General features: G+C 40.3%; 1 protein-coding gene across 3 annotated transcripts in view; it reads left to right on the forward strand.

Annotated features, from left to right (window-relative positions):
- plekhg4 (pleckstrin homology domain containing, family G (with RhoGef domain) member 4) overlaps nt 1–20675 on the forward strand; it is a 96810-nt gene that overhangs the window by 17204 nt on the left and 58931 nt on the right. For all 3 annotated transcript variants that reach the window (XM_015605228.3, XM_007246895.4, XM_007246896.4), the window contains exons 2-3: nt 5955–6152; nt 12254–14723. In XM_015605228.3, the coding sequence (XP_015460714.3) occupies nt 5955–6152; nt 12254–14723 (2668 nt within the window). The remainder of the gene's footprint in view (nt 1–5954; nt 6153–12253; nt 14724–20675) is intronic.

Here is a 20675-nt window from a genome sequence, read left to right on the forward strand (position 1 = left end):
TAGCCTGTGTGCCCAAAGGACAATAGGGCCATGTTTGTCTGTTCCAAAAGGCTCTTTTCTATTGGCAGTACATAATTTCTACAGAGGCTAGACACACTGTGCTTGCATCTGCACATCTGTGTCAGCAATAAGTAATAATATTGGAACATACAGTGTGTGTGTGCAGCCGTTCACAGAGGATGAGTTGCAGCAGTGTGTTGTCTCATCTTGAAAGGCATGCTGCCTGGGAACTGATCTGTGTGTTCGCTGTGTGTACTCCATTGTGTTTAACCGTACATAGCTCAGCCATCTGAAATAATAAAACTCTCTCTCTCACACAAACTCACACACACACCAGGGCAATCCATTCGTAAGCCACGACCGGCCAAGCTTAAACAACTTCCTCCCATTAATCTAGCGTAAGCCTCTCATTTGTGCACCTCAGGAGGAGCCAAGCATCTCCATGTTTGTCTTCCCCCAGCAACCATTAACCCGCCCGTTTTCTCAGCCGCCGTTAATTGATAACCTGTTTTTGCCATCATCAACATCAGAGCCTCATGTCTGAACATTGTGCAGGAGTATAAGGGGGTCCATATGTGTGCGCCCATGTGTGTGTGAGCATGTGTGCACGTAACCCGTATTGATGAAACTACAAACATAAGATAATAGAGACTCATTGTTGCCTTGGAGTTCAGACTGCCAGTGTGTTTTATCTGTAGTGTGGCGTCTGTGTTCTCCTGGATGTCTCTTTCTGTCCCCTAGCACTATAGTCACCTGCAGAGACATGGCCTCTCTCACACCACCCTACTAACTATAGGGGAGAGAGGGAGAGATAGAGAGTGTGTGGGTGTGTTTGTTTTGTTTTTGTACGTCTTCAGGAGAAAAATTAGCAGACTTGGTGGGAGAATCTAGAAAAACACGGGTAACTTATGGTGTCAGGACCAACAAAACAGACTTGAGTAAAGGGTCTTAAAACGTTGTTTTAAACTGCAGGTTTTTTTTTGGTTACATTTTGGAAAAGTTAGGGATGGGCTTAGGAAATTATTATTACATATAGATAGTTGCACATTGTTGCTATTATGCAATTGAAAACTGTCAATTGATCTTTACGTTGTTTTAAGATTTTATGATGAATGAACCAATATAAAAGCTCCAGAATTACTAGAAACAAAATCTTGTGTATCAGCTTCCAATAAAAGTACAGAAGGTCGTTTAATTAGAGCCCTTTGATTTTTATTATTTGGAGAGCACAGACAGAATTTTAGAATTGATGCTAAAAATAAATTCTGAAAAATATCATGTAAAACATGATTTGGAGAAAAATAAAAACTTCTTTCCTTAGGCTGTAGTTCCATGGTCATAACGATATTCATAGTATTAAAGTAATGGAACATGAAATCACATATTTCTAATATTATCATGTTTGGGATGTTTTTTTATTTTAAATATTATTTATGCTGACACATTACCTTGAGTGTTTTGTCGCTTTTAATTATCAGTTCACACAACAGCATTCAGTAAAAAAATATAATAAAAAAAATATCTGGCCTTGTTTTATTTACGTATCATCCAACCTCTTCTAGAGTAAATATATCTTTTGGAAAATATTTGTTAATACAGACAAGCAAGCCTACAATTACATTACATTTTTCCTAATACCGTGCAGGCCAACCCAAAATACCATTCAAATCCAGCATCTTGCAGCTTTTTTTAAATCCAATATGGCTAGTCTTTAGCTAACTGGGGATATTTAGTGTGCTGGGTGATGGTTATGGTGGACTAGTGAAAGATATAATGAGCGCTCTCCTGATTTACTGGTGAATGTCATTGCATGGGCTTAGCAAACCTGAGCTTTATTTATTTTATTTTATTTTTTTTTTGGCAAAGCTTAGCTTAATTTTTTTTACCACTAAAACAATGGTTTTGTACTGGTAAATGTATTAGAATCTTACCAGATAGTTTTGCTGTATTTTTTAATCCCTCTTGGTGTCCAGTCACATACTAATGAGATCAGGTAGGGTTAGCTTTTACCCTAGTGTATAAATATACCTCTCCACCCTGCCATTGCATGAATACCTGCAGTAATGGTTCCTCTAGTTGGCTTTTTCCGTAATGTATTTCTATGTAATTATAGAGCATTAATATTGTCTTATTAATTATAAATCTTTCAAACGTAAAAAAGGGCAGCTGGTATTTTCAAATCATGTAAAATATGGTAGTCCATGTTTTTTGTTCTGGCAGATGATGTCCAATTATATCTTTACTTTCACTGATGTTGAAAGTCTTGTGTTTACCCACACAGCACCTGTGGCCATTCCTCTCTCTGTCTCTGAGCAGCTGTGTGTGTGTCATGTTGATGTTTTTCACTGTGTGAATGCTTCCATTCCCAAACTTTTCAGTTCTCTCTCACACACACATGCGCCTGATATCAGTACAGTTGATTTCTGAAGACCCAACACCCTCTTGTTTTCTAGCTGCGAGCACAGTCATCATTACCCACTCATCACAGACAATAACACAGCACTCGTTACAGGCCTGCTTCAAACTGTAGAGCCTGGGGCCGTTCAGTCGTTCAGGACCGACACTAATCAAACCCACCCAGAGAAAGCAGCCAGAGCGGCACGAGGGGGCTGAGGGGCGAGGGCTCAGAGCTGCCTCAGGGGCAGATATTTTGAGGGTGAATTGTTAAGCTAGGAGATAGTAGGGTAAAGGTAACAGATGTTTTTGGCTTGACTTTCTGACAGAAAAAGAAGCATGACATTTGCATATTGTTCAGACAGGGAGGCAATTTTTATTTTTGTTTGTTTCTTATCTGTAGTGTGTTATCCGAGTCTGTGATATCTATGTATGTGACTGGTCTAATAGTTAGGGAATTAGTTTTTAGACAAAATTGCAACCTCTTAAAGCAAAGAAGGTCCTAATAATATACTGTAGGGTATTGGTGGGCGATATGGCCCTAAAATAATATCACAATTTCATGGTATTTTTATGCTATAATGATACTCTTGGCGATACTGAGATATTAAATATATATATATATATATATATATATATATATATATATATATATATATATATATATATATATATATATATATATATATATATATATAGATTTGTAACAGTCAATAATCCAGAATCTCATTATACTAATAATGCACTCCAAATATCTCCATATATCCAGGATTAAAGTAAAATAAATGATACTAGACAGACATACTCTGTCTCTAGTAGATACATAATGGGAAACGAGATCAGTGTGAATTTTTCTTTGCTAAAAATATTATTGCATAAGATACGATGTGGCACACCCCTAGGGTAGGGTTGGAAAAACTAAACAAACTGTGTAAAGTAGGGGGTGGGAATCGCAGAGCATCTCATGATACGATATTATCAAAATAGATGCTTTTGGACTTTAGGCTTTTTTTCATACCTATAATATCCTTTAGAAATCCAATAAAGCAAACTTTGCACACCTAATAAAAACTGATTTAGTAGATTTGTACCAAAAGTTAAAATTGCACATATTTGATGTTTTTTGCCAACTGTTTTGTAGGTTTTTGTAGGGTTTTTTTGTAGTTTCGTAGTTCAAAAGGAGTTCAATGAGTGGAAATAGTCTTTAGGGAAAAAAGTGTTTAATAATATCGATAATTTTAAGGTTATTTATTTATTTTTTTGCAATGCTGTATTGAATTGATGCTCAAAAACACAAAGATTCACAACTGACAGTGATTCAGTTTGTGTTATGTTTAAACTTCGAATGGTAAATAGTAGCATCTTTAGATTTTCTGACGCAAGATTCTATAGATATTATAGTGTGTTTTTATTCTATGGTCGTTTTCTTAAAATTTGATTATTAAAATGCAAAATGTATTGCCCTGATTTGCAATGTATGAAATCATAATATCTGTACTGTGATGAGTATCATATCATCTTTCATATTAGATTTTAGCCAAAACATTCTTACTAAAGGCTACATTTCAAATCTCAAGACTTGGAGATTTAATTATAGGCCATTTCCCATTAGGCCATTATATATTTGTTATGATAAACTACTACCTAATGGGCTCATTTACTTCCTGTAAAGCAGTTAGAGCAGTCAGAAGCGAGCCATGCCAACATAACCGCAACTAGCTGACAATCTAGTGTGCTTCCTTCAGCGATCAGGCCTCAAGCCAAAGACAGTGTTTAACATCTTGGCCACAAGAATACAGTGTTAAGCTTATATTATCAGATGTTTAGATATTAGGTATTTTCCCTATTCTTTTATTACTATCAGCCCTGCAGAGGCTCAGGCAGTAGCTTCAGCGGCCTTCACCTTTGAGTGGCTGATATTTTTAGCAGATTTTGGCCTTTTGCTCTCTAAAGACCCAGGGGTCAGGTTCTGCCAAGGGCTTCTGCATACACCACTGCAGACTGCACCATCTGCACTCACACTGCAGCAGGCCCCATCACACCACTGTGGTTCTGGCCTCTGAGTGTGTGTATACATCTTTACATCCGTATTTATATGTACAGATGCGTGTGTGTGTGTTTGTACAGATGTGGCCTTTTTGCAAGGCAGCTTAGCCGTAGTGTTTTTATTGCCACCAGGGCTTCTCAGATTCTTCACTTTCTCACTGATGGGATTGCTGGAAGATTCAGCCAGTGTACAGTTTGATGGTTCAGCATATGTCCAAGTATCTAATGAGTGCTTTTACGAATCCAGCTACTTTATATTGTGCCCATTGGTGGCAGAGATGTTTAAATATTCCCACAAAGTTAGTTTGATCCATGTAGAGGGGTATTGCTAATAGAATAGGACTCTTTGCACCCCCATTTCTTATATTTAAAGAACATTACTGGAACATTATTTATCTAATACAGATCAACCTTCCTGGAACGTATTCAAAACATACCTTAATCTCCTTATAACATTCTCTGTTAGCTGGGACTGAGTTGTGGGGCAGTGACATTTAAATTAACTGTGTTCTCTAGAATTATGGTGCTACTCAACTTCTTCTGGGATGATTTTGTTTTTTTTTTTCAGATTTGAAGATGAGTTGGGATATTGGTCATCATCTGAAGTACTGACCTCTCTTAAACACCAGAAGCAGTCAAATCCTCACAGCAATGCTTCAAGCCTTCTGTAAAATTTAAGAAAGCAAAATGATCTAAAAGAGAATACTCTTATTTTGGAAGAATTAATAAATGAGCAAGTGCTCCAGTACTTTTGGCAGTGTAGTGTATTTAAAAGTAAAACCAATAAAACATAGCATTGGAACTGTGTTATCTTGTCTTATATTGCTCAATCCATTATTTTTGGGATAGGGTGAGATCATCAAACATCCTGACCTCAGTAATTTTTTTATCATGCTTCAAAACCTATTAGAAGGCCTTCTTTTTCAAAATATTGGCAGTTACTCCAACAAAAGCAGATTTTAAATAGTCTTGATTTCAGAAGAATACAGTGAACAGTGAATAAGCAGGTGTCCCAATACTTTTGTCCATATGTTGCACTACTTAAATTAAAGCAGCACTAGGTAGGATTTCCTTGATTTTTAATCTTTTTAAAGAAGTAAAATTTCGTCTTGAAACTCACTGCAGCGCTCCATTGAGGTGTAATAGGAGGAATAGCGGTGCTCTCGTGTCTGTGCCGGAGCTCCTCTGAGCTCAAACCAGACTCTGTAAGTTTTCCGAGGCGGCCGCGACCAACGCTCGCAAGAACTGCGACCTGCTTTCCGATCTTTAGTTCTAACATTTCTACAAGAACTACTGGTTCATTGTTTACAAACTAACATACAGACACTCCGGCAGAAGCTGGAAAGAGACCGAATATGTCTGTGAAAGCCAGAAAACGAGAAAGAGAAACTAATCCGCCTGAAACATTTATTACACTCTACCACTGTAGGGGGAGCCCACGAGCACAAAATCTCAATCCTACCTAGTGGAGCTTTAAGTCTTACTGTTTTTTTTTTTTGTCTGTATATCTACAGGACTCTGAATCTCTGGACAACTGTATCCAGAGCACGCTCGCGGCCCTTTACCCGCCGTTTGAGGCCACTGGGGCTACCGTGCTCTGCCAGGTGCTGGATGTGGTGGAGACACGGTACCGTGGAGACGGCTTGCGCTACCTCCTCGACTTCCTGGTGCCAACCAAACACATCCTCCAGAGCATCCAGCAGGACGCATGTGTGAGTACCTCACCAGCTTTTTTCCCCTCTTGTTCTTACTTTTTCTTCAGTGCTATGCACCTTTATCCACATTTGTGTCTTCAACATTCCTGTTAGAACTTCTAGTCATTTCATATCAAATGGTTTATGGTCATGTCATGCAGTCGAACCCAGCATTCCAAAAAGCTGTTTAAGCTTATTCACAGTTATTTAGAGCATATTTAAAGAAGAAATCCATTGTGAAATGGACTTCGGGTGTAGTGAAAAATAATAACCAGTATGAACGTTTGTCAAATATCCCACCTCCATTCACCCCCAGCATTCCAGAATAGCATGTTTTCAGTCAATGTTCTCAACAGACAATGCTAGTGATAGGGTCTTGGTGTAAAAATATATATTTCTGTGCATGGGAAACATTATTAACAACTTCAAAGTAGCTCCACACTTCTTTTATAACATTTTTAGGACCCTGAAATTTAAAATGAAGCACTAAGAACTAAGTGCACAGTTAGTTTATTAAAAACACTGTTTATACACACACAGTTCCTTCATGTAGTTCTCTGGGCACTGTCATAATGAAAGTCACAATAAGTCAGTAAGTTGTGGAAATGCATGCATTCCAGCTGTTGCTAAACATATCTCTGTTGTATTCATGCCTTGTCAATCAACTTAATTTATTGGGACCTAATTTAAGTTCCCAGTGCCTCATTTTAATGCCGGGGCCCTTAGAATTCTGCCAATAAAGTGTGGAGCTACTCTGAGGTTGTTAATGGTGTAAAAATAGTGATTTTTGCTCTATGACCCTATCACTAGCATTGTAAGCCTGTTGGGAGAATTGGCTAAAAAACACTGTATTTTGGAATCCTGGGGGTGAGCAGAGATGGGCTTTTTAACAAAAAAAATTACTTATGTTTCACTACACCCAAAGTCCATTCCACACCAGATTTCCCCTTTAATTAGCTCTCCAACACAACGCAAAATTATCCAAATGTTGTGCGGTCACCAAGTGTAGCCCCCTGCTTGTAGTAATGCAAAATGAGGTGGTGGGTAGCTTTGATGCCTCTCAATTAGCTTCCCGCATTGTGTGAATGACTCACTGTGGTCCCTGTGAATTTCGTTCCTCTTACGCATCGTATTTTCCTTTCTCGCCTCTTGTTCTCCACAGTGTGTTTTTTGTTTCAGTCATGGCAAAGCCGCGCTGTCGCTCTCTTTATTGTCAAGTAGCATCATGCCTGAGATAGCGCTGTGGTGTGTCATGTTTAGTTAGGTGAGCCGCTCTCCCTCTACTCAATATTAGTCATCATGTGGGTGCAGTCAGGACACCAGCACACACACACACACACACACACACACACACACACCTCAGACAGAAGACTGAGGGAGCCAGCAAGCTCAAATGTTTTTGTTAGCACTTCTTGTTTTGGTTATTTGAGAAGCAGCCCCAGAAGCCCTATCAGTGATTCAAAGAAGCTGAGGGAATTTTCCCAGCCAAACTTCCACACATGCTCTCTCTCTCTCTCTCTTTCATTCTCTCTCCCCCTCTCTCTCTCTCTCTCTCTCTCTCTCTCATATGCCTGTATCACACACACACACACACACACACACACACACACACAGTGTCACACGCTTAAGGCTCGATTTCATTTACAGTTCCCCTGTTTTGGCAACCCGTGGGGCTGTAAGCTATATATACCACCCACTTGACCTAGAGACTTTTATTAGCAGCTGTTTTGAGCACAGGCACAATCTGTGTGTTGTCCGTGTGTGAGGTGGGGAATACTGTGTTATATGTTGTTATAATAATGGGCTGCTTTACAGGACACTTTTTTGCATATACTGTTGTTAGAATTTTATATTTCTAGAACACAAAACTGCAAATATAAATAATGAAAGGTGCTATAGCTATAAATAACTCATTTAACACATACAGTATTCCACAATAGACAAGTAAATTAAAGTAAATCCTTAATAAAATATTACACAATAAAAAAAGTATAATATTACAGTACAATGTAGACAATAAATGAAACAATCATTCATATTTCTTACAGTATTAGACAATAAATACTCCTTTATATACTATAGAGAATAATATACAATAAATATAAAGTTACATTTGTCCTTTTTTAGACGATAAATGCAGTGTAATAAGATAAAATAATACATATACAAATCTGGCGAAGAGTGAAAGAATGTAAATTAAATTTATTGGCAATAAAATGCACATTTATAATTACGTATGTACAACCTGTATACATGTAGAAAATGGCCATATTATAATAACTGCTTAAACAGCACTATAAATTGTAGGTGTAGTAATATTTAGTTTCCTTATTCCTTATTCTGTTATTTTTGCAAACAGGTCAAATTGTCTTGAAAATGTTCTAAAGTATTTGAAGAAGGGACGCACAAACAAATGTGGCAAATATTGGTCTTAGGACAATGTATTGTTTATTAATTTCAGTTTAGTCAAAAATATTTTATTAATTTGCTCATTACCTAATACATAAATACATACAGAGTATAAAACTTGACTGTAAATACTTTGGAATCTAAATTCACCAAAACAAAATCATGATTCTCACATCCCTAGTAATTTTAGGTTTTAAACGAGTGTACTGTTCTTAAACCCTGGACAGGAATAGCCCACTTTTAGTGCTCCATAAAGTTGCTGAGGCCTCTAGTGGGTAGCGTCTGGAAGGAAGGAAGCTTTTTTTGTGCATCTTTTGAGTGATTGTGTCATCACTTAGCACTTTTCTCACATACACATGCACACACACTGACTGGCCAAATACTCTCAATACCTATACACTCATATAAATATGGGTTCTTCAGTGTTTCTTTTGATCATTTTTTCGGTAATATATAGAACCCTTTTAGCTTACAGTGCAGTATTATCACTTCAGTGAGTGCAGGTGAGGAAAAGAGAGAGATGGAGAGATAGTGATTCTTCCATCTTCATTACCTGCATTCCTTTGAACAAAGTCTCTGGTTTTGACTGACAGCTATTAACTGTCAGCTATTAACATGCATTTAAGGGTTAATGGGTGTGCTTTTTCAGTCACAGCTTTTGAGTCTTTGCCGAAAGGAATGTAGGTAGTGGAGGAACTGTAGTGACCTTGTTCCTTCTTGTGCCACTTCATGTGTAATATTTATGTAAGAGATAGATACCCTTGCTTTTGTGAGAGGCAGAGAAGAGAAATGAAATGAAGATGGTAAATAAGCAGTACTCCAGCAGCACTGCTGTGTCTAGTTCATTTATACCAGAACAACACACTGCTACCACCAATCCACTGTCTCTGCTGTGCTCAGAACAACACACCACCCACATACTAAATAAGACCTGCTCTGTGGTGGTGTCCTGATCATTGAATAATAGGGTTAAAGAAGGATAATAAACTAAGCAAAAAAACAAAATGACTACTATCTACATTTAGAGAAATCGAAAGTGCTGTATCATGATATGGACAGTGGGTGTAGAAACAAGGAGATAATCATAATGTTGTGACTTGACTTGTACAGCTTTGGAAAAAAATGAGACCCCTAAAAAAACACATTTCTTTGATTTTACCTAATTGAAAACCTCTGGAATATAATCAAGAGAAAGATGGATGATCACAAGCCAACAAACCAAACTGAACTGCTTGAATTTTAGCACCAGCAGTGGCATAAAGTTATCCAAAAGCAGTGTGTAACACTGGTGGAGGAGAACATGCCAAGATGCATGAAAACTGTGATTAACTGTGATTTGGTTATTCCACCAAATATTGTATATGAACTTGTTTTTTGTTCTGCCAACAAATGCTCTAAATGACTTTTTTTTTTTTATTTGGTAGAAATGTTGTCCGTACAATGTTCATTTTACTCAAACCATATACCTATAAATAGCAAAATCAGAGAAACTAATTCAGAAACTGGAGTAGTCTCATTTTTTTTCTCAGAGCTGTATAGTTATAATTAAATATTAATAATATATAATTACAATACTAGTTGGTTGTCTATACCCTAACTGAGAAAGCAATAATACACAGCGGTAACAGTGACCAGGAACACACACGCGTACATGCACAAGCCAACACACACACACACTTAAAATGGTGGGAGGGACAATAAACAAGCCAGTGTCAAGCAGCTTCCGTTTAAAGGTCACCTCTCAGCCTTGTCACACACCGGAAAGTTTCCTTTTTTACTCTCACAGGTGTGTGTTTATGAGTGTGTGTGTGTGTGTGTGGGAGAGAAGCAGGATGAGAACCGAAGCTGTGGTCACTGAGCTATTAGAGCGATCAGGGTTAAGGGGTGGAGGGGTCTTTTTTTTCTTTCATTGCTTCACTGACCAAAGCAACAAAAGATGCAGTAATAACATAGTAATCTATATTTAAAGCTTTCAGGATCTAATTAAGAAAAGCTTTAAAAATTATTGGAACTATTTGGTATTTCTGATTATAACAGATTTTTGACCATTTCTGATTCCAACTAATATAATAAAGCCTTAAAAATTATTGGAACTATTTGGTATTTCTGATTATAACAGATTTTTGACCATTTCTGATTCCAACTAATATATTGTACACAGTTTGTGTTACTTATTTGCTGTTCAATTTTAGCAGATGGGAAGGGCATTTATTTTGAACAATAATAGGCACATCTAAATCTATTTAAAGTATTATTATTCAGTTTGGAGTCTCTGCCCTAGCCTGAGTCTGACCCGATGCCCAACCCGAACTTGAACTGTGTCAAGATTTTCTACCACTTTCATTGGGTTCTGTCGGGTCGAACTCAAGAACACAATCTGTGACAGGCCTGTTTTGTAATGATTTTTTATATATGTAAAGCTAAAAATTTGCTGCACTGTACATTAACATCATTCAAATCACATGAAATTGTAGTTAAAAAGGTTTTAATGCTGTACTTCTTAAGGTTTAAATTGACATTTAATGGGGCAGAATTGGACTTGAACTAGCATCGGTTGCACTGACCTGTGGGATAAATAGCCACAAACCTTAAAAAAAAATAAATGTTCCATCCTTCTGGCACCCACTCAATAAGGCCTTAAATCTTGCCTCTTAATTTGATGTTTTCCCTCATTTTTAACATATTTATTTGCAATTATTTTCATTTATTCCAGGTTGTCAGTATTATTTGGCAAAAACTCAGTCAGGTTTGATATAAATATTGAGTGTGGGACCTTAACTGACATTTTGACCCTAGTTTTCTCTGCCACAATCTGTGACCACCATTTGTCGGTTGTGTATATCTATCGTGGTGGTTATGTTTCTGTGTTCATTTCCTATGTGTGTATATCCTTTCCCTTGAACTATGTGGGAAAGTCTCCTCCTCGCTGCACCTGGGGTCAGTGGGGTGCCTCACAATCTTCACCATGCGAGGCACACAGGGGTCGCCATTTAGAGGCCCTTATGAAGGCATATAATGATATCATAATGGGAACCAGCAGCCTGAGCAGGATGACTGCCCCACGAATAAAAAGCCCTTTCACCCCCCTCATGGCCTCCGCCTGCGACACACTACCCTACATCCTCTCTAGACTTCTCCAGCGTTCGCTTTGAAACGAAACCTCGGGTCATTTTTGGCCGCCCCAGAGTCAGATTCCGCCAGAATATTCGATCCATCGCTGGCATATCTGGGGCCGTTGGCATCGTGTTACAGAGCAGCTCAGTGTGCCGGTGACACACTGTCACAGTCTGTAGGGAGACAGCATGTTATCTATGCTACATTTGGGGACCTTTTAATGGATGATTTTTCCATCTCCTGACATGCAGGGACCAGTTTGTGGTCTTGTGTCCTTCATGCTGTGGTAAATGGACAGTGGAAGTTGTGTGCAGGATTCATTCATATGAATGGAGACTCTTTTGGGAACTGTTTTGGCATAAAGGGGTTCATTGTCCATTCTTATTCTGCACTGTCCAGCATGGCTTCAGATCAAGATGAAGCAACTACTCAGTCAGGCCATCCATAAGCCTTTTTATGTTAAATACCTCCATTTTCTGTGTTACTTTTAATGACTTATTTATTGTTGAAAGACTAGGCTGATTGTTGAAAGACTAGGCTGATAAATCTTAAAACCCTTGTTGACCATAATTTTCTCTCTTTCTGTCTTTCCGCAGTTCCCATATTGTGGCTACCTGTTCCGCCACGAGGGCTGGCCACTGTGCGTCCATGAGAAGGTCATAATCCAGCTGTCCTCTCTGGACAGGCGCATCCTTCAGCCCGGAGACTTCTACCTGCAGGTGGTGGCATCACCCAAAAGCCCTCCACGTGTTACCGTCAAGTGCCTGTCGGCGAGTGGCCAGCATGTGGAGGAGCTGGAGGTCCCAGAGCTAGCCTACACTTCTCTCTTCACCATGGCCTGGCTGGACTCCATCAACCGGGAGAAGTGCGGGGACGGACGAGCCGCCTTGGAGCACTGCCTCCTCTCTGCGGATAACAATATTTTCAGGGTGCCCTGGGAGGATGTGGTGAACCCGGAGTTCATCAGCAAACCTCCGAAAGTGGCCCAGTCCATGGTGGCCTTCGGAAGGGTGAAGGACGTCAGAGATGATTCTGATACAGAGCGTGAAGATCTCAATTCTGCTGGGTCAGGCAGTGGGATTTTAATTGACACTTTCACGGGCCAGTCAGAAGAGAGGGAAGAGCAACCTAAGGGAATTAAGCTTTCTCATGGTCATCATGTTCTTCAAGAACAGTCTAGCAAAGGCAGCAGTGGGCGGAGTTCGATGAGCGCTGCTGACGATTCTGAGGGCGAATATGTGGAGTTGTCTGAAATCGAGCTGCCTTGTTTTTCCCCCCAGAAGGGCTCTTTGACTCAGTCTATAAGCATGAACTACAGAAACCTGCACAAGCCACGGACTCCAGGGCCTTCACCGATGCACCCGAGCACTAATCCTTCCCAAAGCCCTATAAAAAGCACCTCATGCTCCCAAAGCATGGTATGCGCCATGCTGATTGAGGAGAACCTAAGTGACACTTGCCAGCTTATGGTGGCCGGCACTCTTCCAAAAGATGCACACAGCCAGCGACAGCGGGTTGAAAGTCAATGCAAAGTCACCTGTGCTGCAGGTACAGGTACAGATCCTCCTGATAGTATGCCTGAGCATGAGTCTGAGCGAGTGTGCATGCCTGAAAGCTCGGACTGCAGCTGTACAGCACTTTGTGACTCTAAAGAAAAGAAAATGTTGAGTTCAGACACTGAAACGTTAAATGACCGTAGTCTTTGTCAAGATGCTAATCTTATAGAGCCAGAGAACTCCAGAGAACACCAATACTCTGATTCTAACCAGCCTACAATACCAATAAACTGTGATACCAATGACTTAGAAATGACAAAGCAGAAAGCTGAAAGTTTTGAGATTGCAATAGACAGTTGCCTGAAAGTCACACAGGCAGATGATAACATACAAGTTTCCGAGTTTGTAGAAGCTGCTAAATCTGATGAGAAGCAAGTAGAAGGACACTTAGAGGTGACTAGCCAAGTTTTGACACCCATACACTTACATACAGCACCATCAATTGACCATAAATGCCCTGAATCAGAGGATCCTGTAGTCCGACCAGTGGGTCAGCCTACAGACTCTGAGAATGCTCCATGCACGAGCGAAAATGGTCCATGCATTAGTAGCAAAAATGACCCTTCTTGCAGCGATTATGGTAGCGAAGGCACTCCCAGCTTCTGTGATGTTGAGGAGGGCAATCTTGGGTCAGCAGGTCCCCTGGGAGAGCAGGTAGACTGTGCCTTTGTCCCCACAGAGCCTGGGAAGGTTCAAGTTACAGCTGTTGGTCCAGGTCAGGAGAGGACGGAGGAGAAAGAGATTACGAGCAAAAAAAGTGAGGGAGATACAAAAACAGAACCTGAGGAAGAGGTTAAGGTAGAGGAAGAAATCTCAAAAGAGAAGGAACGAAACAGCAAGAGAGAGATAAAGAAGGAGGTGGAGAGCAGGAGCGAAGGTGAGGAGGATGAAGACAGAGCAGCAGTTGATGTGGAAGACAAAAGAGAGACTCCTCAGACAGGTTTGGTGGAGTCCACGCCCAAATCTAGCCCAAGTGTGAGCACACCTTCAGGTCAGGAGTTGGAACAAACAGACAAGGTAGAGCAGGAGGGAACAAACAAGGTAGAGGAGAGGGGAAAGATAGAAGTAGTTGGAGAAGTGTTGGAGGAAGTTGAATGTGCACCAGTTGGCTTAAAGGTAACTGAGGAGAGTGGGATTATGGGATGCCCCACAGTTGAAAGTGAAGGGACCATAGCTGCTCTTGTTTTAGAGACGGAATCAGAGTCAATCTCTCAAGTTTTGGATGCACCAGTCGCGAATGAGGACACACTTCCAGAGCAAACTCTGGACTTTAACACTTCAGACACATTGGTTGATGGAGAGACTACATGTACTGTGACACAACCAGAGGAGGAGAAAGTGGAGGTGGAGGTGGAGACAATAGACAAGACAAGGACGGAAAATGAGCTTGCTTCGTCTGTTCATATTAATGGCTTCACACAGCTGGAATCAGACATTGGATCAAATCAGCATCATCATCATCAACAACATAATCATCAACATCAGCAGCAGCAACATCAAGATCAGCAAGGTAGAATCTGTTCTCTTATCCCGACCCACTTACTCCTCTTGATCCTTTTTGACTATTCCCAGCCTTTTCCTTGATCCCTTCTTCCTTTTTAACACTTCTTGGATTTATCCCTTTTATTGACCTTTATTGACCTCCTAAATTCCTACTTACAGTTGTGGTCAAAAGTTTACATACACTTGTAAAAAAACATAATGTTATGGCTGTCTTGAGTTTTCAATAAGTTCTACAACTCTTAGTTTTCTGTGATAGAGTGATCGGAACACATACATGTTTGTCACAAAAAAACAGTCATAAAATTTGGTTCTTTCATAAATTTATTATGGGTCTGCTGAAAATGTCACCAAATCTGCTGGGTCAAAAATATACATACAGCAACATTAGTATTTGGTTACATGTCCCTTGGCCATTTTCACGGCAACTAGGCGCTTTTGGTAGCCATCCACAAGCTCCTGGCAAGCTTCAGGTCGAATGTTTGACCACTCTTCTTGACAGAATTGGTGCAGTTCAGCTAAATGTGATGGTTTTCTTGCATGAACCCGTTTCTTTAGCACTGTCCACATGTTCTCAATGGGGTTTAAGTCAGGACTTTGGGAAGGCCATTCTAAAACCTTAATTCTAGCCTGGTTTAGCCATTCCTTTACCACTTTTGATGTGTGTTTTGGGTCATTGTCTTGTTGGAACACCCAACTGCGCCCAAGACCCAACCTTCGGGCTGATGGTTTTAAGTTTTCCTGCAGAATTTGGAGGTAATCCTTCTTCTTCATTATCCCATTTACTTTTTGCAAAGAACCAGTTCCACTGGCAGCAAAACATCCCCAGAGCATAATACTACCACCACCATGCTTGACAGTAGGCATGGTGTTCCTGGGATTAAAGGCCTCACCTTTTCTCCTCCAAACATATTGCTGGGTGTTGTGGCCAAACAGCTCAATTTTTGTTTCGTCTGACCAGAGAACTTTCTTCCAGAAGGTTTTATCTTTGTCCATGTGATCAGCAGCAAACTTCAGCCGAGTCTTAAGGTGCCTTTTCTGGAGCAAGGGCTTCTTTCTTGCACGGCAGCCTCTCAGTCCATGGCGATGTAAAACACGCTTGACTGTGGAGACTGACACCTGTGTTCCATCAGCTTCCAAATCCTTGCAGACCTGCTTCTTGGTGATTCTTGGTTGACTCTTGACCATCCTGACCAATCTCCTCTCGGCAGCATGTGATAGCTTGCGTTTTCTTCCTGATCGTGGCAGTGACACAACTGTTCCATGCACTTTATACTTGCGTATAATTGTCTGCACAGTTGCTCTTGGGACCTGTAGCTGCTTTGAAATGGCTCCAAGTGACTTCCCTGACTTGTTCAAGTCAATAATTCGCTTTTTCAGATCCACACTGAGTTCCTTTGACTTTCCCATTGTAGCTTTTGTAGCGGAGTCTAATCACTGGGTCAAATGAGCCCTATTTAAATGGGCTCATGAGAAGTCAACAGCTGTAGTCAATCAGAATCACTTACAAGAAGTGAAGAGGCCATGACATGAAGCTAATTTGATTGACACAACTCGCTACATCACCAAAATTGACAAATTTTGTTGCTGTATGTATATTTTTGACCCAGCAGATTTGGTGACATTTTCAGCAGACCCATAATAAATTTATGAAAGAACCAAATTTTATGACTGTTTTTTGTGACAAACATGTATGTGTTCCGATCACTCTATCACAGAAAACTAAGAGTTGTAGAACTTATTGAAAACTCAAGACAGCCATAATATTATGTTTTTTTACAAGTGTATGTAAACTTTTGACCACAACTGTACCTTCATGCTGCAGATTTTTGAAGTTGCTTTTTTTACTTAAAAAAGTGGCTCCTCACTGGCTTCCTAAATCTTACCCTACTTTTTTTCCTTTCTTAAACATCTTTCTAAATCTTCATATTTTTTCTTAATCATTTCTTCATCTCATCATCGCATCATCCATTTTCATTCCAAATCTTTCTTTTTCCTGTTTTCTTTGATTGAATAAAATGTTCTATTCATGTCTTACATATCTCATCGCCACTGTCACTGTGCTTCTCGGGTACTGTTAGCTTTATCCGGTTAGATGTGATCTATTTCCCATTTCTCCAGCACTACGTCCGCCCGGTTGTGTTTACTTTAGATACACCAGTGCACAGTAGTGGCAGCTTCTCAGCTCTGAGCCGTTCCCTGCAGAGGGACCTCCGGCAGCAGCCTACTGACAGCCTACAAATGGCTCTCAAATGGTCCGTGCTACAGCCTGAGGGACCTGCCTTTCTCTTCAACCTCTATTCAGCAAGGATGGGGGAGAGTCGAGCGCGAGGGGGCCTGTTTCTGCTTAGACTGGGGATTTTACAAGGGCAGGCTTTAGCACAGGTCATATTCCGGTCTCTAGACGGTTTGTTTTCAAATTTACTGGTGACTCCACTGAACAATGGCCAAGGCTTTTCCTGATGGAAACTTGGGGAGAGCTGGAGGGAAGACTGGGTCATGTGCAGAGCTCCCAGTTTCTGTTTTTGTGTATTTGGAAATTTTATAGCTTTCGTTTTTGATTGAATCCTGTTTGTGGACATTTACTGCCGTGGGCTGCTGTTGATGGCAGACTTGGTTTAGCCATGTTTTGACTGGCTCCTGATGGTCTGCCTGTTTAAGAGTACTTGTTTGTTTGTCTGCAGACAGACTGTTGGTAACATTTAAAGCCAAAAGGACAGAATAGGCAGACTGATGAAGTACTTGTCAACATTATGTTGTGATTTTAAACAAAAAGTGGACAGATTTATATGGTATAAAGACAGGATGCACTTGTCTCTCTCTCTCTCTGTCTCTGTCTCTGTCTCTTTTCTCCTTTTCCTTCCCACTCTTAATCTCTATATAAATTTATCTCTCTTTCTCTCTTGCAGTCACCCCCTAGCTTCCCTTTAATCATCATTCTGGTATAAAGATGTGTTACAGTAGTACTCTCTCTCTCTCTCTCTCTCTCTCTCTCTCTCTCTCTTTCTCAATGTCTCTGCCTCTCTTTTCTTCTTTTTCTCCCTCCTTTTCCTTCCCACTCTTTCTCTTTATCTTTCACTGTCTTGCAGTCACCCCTATCTTCTCCTTCTTCTCTCTTTTTCCTTTGTTCATCTGCTTGTCTCTCTCGGTCCCCTTCCCTTTCTCTTTCTTCTGTTTTTCCCTTCTGTCTTTCTCTCTGTCCCCTATCATCCTTCACTTTTGTTTTTTCGTTCTATCTCTTTTCCTCATTTGCTCTGCTTGTCTCTCTGTCTCTTTCTCCCCTCTACTTCTTGCTCTCACACTTTTGACCTCCCCCCCTCTCTCTCTCTCTCTCTCTCTCTCTCTCTCTCTCTCTTTGCTATCACTCACAGTTAACTCTTTCTTCCCTTTACTCAGTTTTCTGTTCTCTTCCTCCCCATCTACTCTCCCTCTTTTTCTTTCTCTCTTTTCTCCTGACTTTTTTTCTTACATTGATTTGTTTTCGCTCTCTTTCACACCCCCCTGGTCTCTTTTTCAATCTCATTCACTTCATGCACATCCCTGTGAACATTTATCTCTTCAGTCTTTACTCATCTCTGTGTTAAATAACTGGACACCTGTGGCATGCGTATGAATAAACCTGTGTTGTATGTAATGCTGTGGTCGAGTGTTGGAAGGTTGTCTCCTGCTCTAACAATGTCCAGGTGTGAACAGTACTGTGCAGGTATAGGGGCAGGTGGGTGGGCTGCAGCGGGTGGGGGATGGTGAGGATGGATGTGGGGGGTTGTGCTGTTTTGAGGGCCACAGTGGCAGTGTCTTTGTTTGTTGTGAGTTGGCTCACTGTGATTGATGGCACTGTTTCTGTCCAGGTGGGAGGTTTACACACATTGAGTAGTGTTTGGGTTTCTCTGCTACAATGGAGATGAGGCTGTAATTACATCCATACTGGCACCGATTAGTTTACTTTTACTTTCTTAAAAAAAAAATACTCTTCCATTCCTGTCAGCTATTCTTTAGTAGTTTAGTTTAGGGAAAATGTAGGTACTCCTACCAAATCTAAAGGCCCAGGTTTTACTCTTTCTTTTATTTTTTGGCACTTTGCAGCTTAAGTGAAAAGTTATTTATAGGAGATCCTGACCTATTGTCATATTTATGTCCAGCATCATTGCGTCTTTGATTCATATGCAGTCTTCAGCATCAGAATTATATCTGTATAAGTCAAAGTCTCAGATTGCCTGAGATGCAGTTATGCCATGTTTGACCTCCAAGACTCTTTTAAAACCCAAACCCTTCCCAGTACATAAATATAAATATATATAAATACCAATATTAAATGCCACACAATGAGCTAAGATGCATATTCTGCCCCACACATAAATCATATAAATCTAAAAATTTGAGACTGACTAACTAGATTTGCATAAAACAAATGGAAATGCATGTGGTTAAAAATCTATCCAGATACAAGTCACAGGAAGTTACCAGGTGTAAACAACCTCAGTGTATTATTGTGTGTTCATCATTACTGGACACTTATGTATGTATGATCAGTTCTTTTGAATAAGCCTACATTTTTACTACTTTAAATCAGTACATATTTGTATTTACAAACTATGCTTGAAGAAGCATTTTCCTTCAACATGTTCTCATTTTTCTATCAGCTGTCTTTTATTTCTCTATTGCATGATCACTCACTTTATATTGAGATGCTGCACAACAAATGGCCAGTGTATACAAACACAAATTTAAAATCTTCCATCACAAAGGCCCTTCAAGCAGGACAAAGAACTTCTCCAACCCAGTTCTCTTTAAATCTCAGTGAAGTCTTTGAGTTCGTGCTTGACATTTTTAGACACCTCACCTCTGGAAAGTAGTTTAAAGCTCTAATTTATCCCCCCCCCTCTGTGTTAACAGAGCATGATGACTATACAGCCTGTGTGCGGGAGTGCTGATGAGCTAGGCATGTTGGAGAGCCAGTATAGGCTTAAACACAAAGCAGTAAATACCCATGTGGATTTTTTTTCCATTGTTAACATTCTAGACAGTTTTGAACAATAAACAAGAACATTATCTGTCCATCTCTGCATGATGCACATTACAGACACAAATAGATGCATGCACGCTTCTCAGGCAGTTAGCATGTCTGCCACAAGAATTATACAGCTATAAATGGATTCATCGGGCATCTAAAATAAAAACCTGGACTGAACCTGGTGCTGGCTGCCACGTCTGAGGTGAAGTGAAAACAAGAGGGAAAAGGGGGAAAGTCTAATATTGGGAGGAAAAAGAAAGAAGCAGAATTGCCCAGGGGCTTTAGCCAGACTTGCCCTCCAGACATGGGGGGAGGGAGAAGTGTGAAACCTCATCCTGCCCAACTCTGCTGCACTTTAAATCCTCGGAGGTCCCTGCCAAGGCTTAGAGCTCTGATATTGTTGGCTTTTCCGAAGCAAGTCTACGTACTTTGACGGGGAAAAAGCCCAGGCCTTGGAGAGAAATCGAGAAAGAGTGAAAGAAACAGTTGTACAATTCACCACCACCTTATCTTTCTGTAGAATAACATTACATTATGATATGGAATATGGAACCCTCCCCCCCATCTCAGGACCTCACCTCCACCACACCAGCTTTATATAGTGTAATCCCTATTGAAATACAGCAATACAGCTAACTATGACACCCAGAGATTGTATCTCTGAACAGTTTATACCTGTTCTCCTAGTACTCATGGTTTATAAGCATGAGACTACATTTGGAATTCCCTGGTTTGTAGCTCATCTGCTTTTGATCTGACTTGTTTTCTGCAGCACTGGAGGCGAGTGTTTTCGTTTTTTACTGTTCTCAGAAGCTGATCTCAACATATCTCCAACTAAAGATTATCTCTGAGCTCCTTAGTGCTGTCAGAATCCTTGGATCCAAGGCCTCTTGTGGTCCGACGCTCCAAAAAACACCTGGAATGTTATGGATTTGTGAGCCAAGATATTGT

This window comes from Astyanax mexicanus, chromosome 23, assembly GCF_023375975.1.
Source record: "Astyanax mexicanus isolate ESR-SI-001 chromosome 23, AstMex3_surface, whole genome shotgun sequence".
NCBI lineage: Eukaryota > Metazoa > Chordata > Actinopteri > Characiformes > Acestrorhamphidae > Astyanax > Astyanax mexicanus.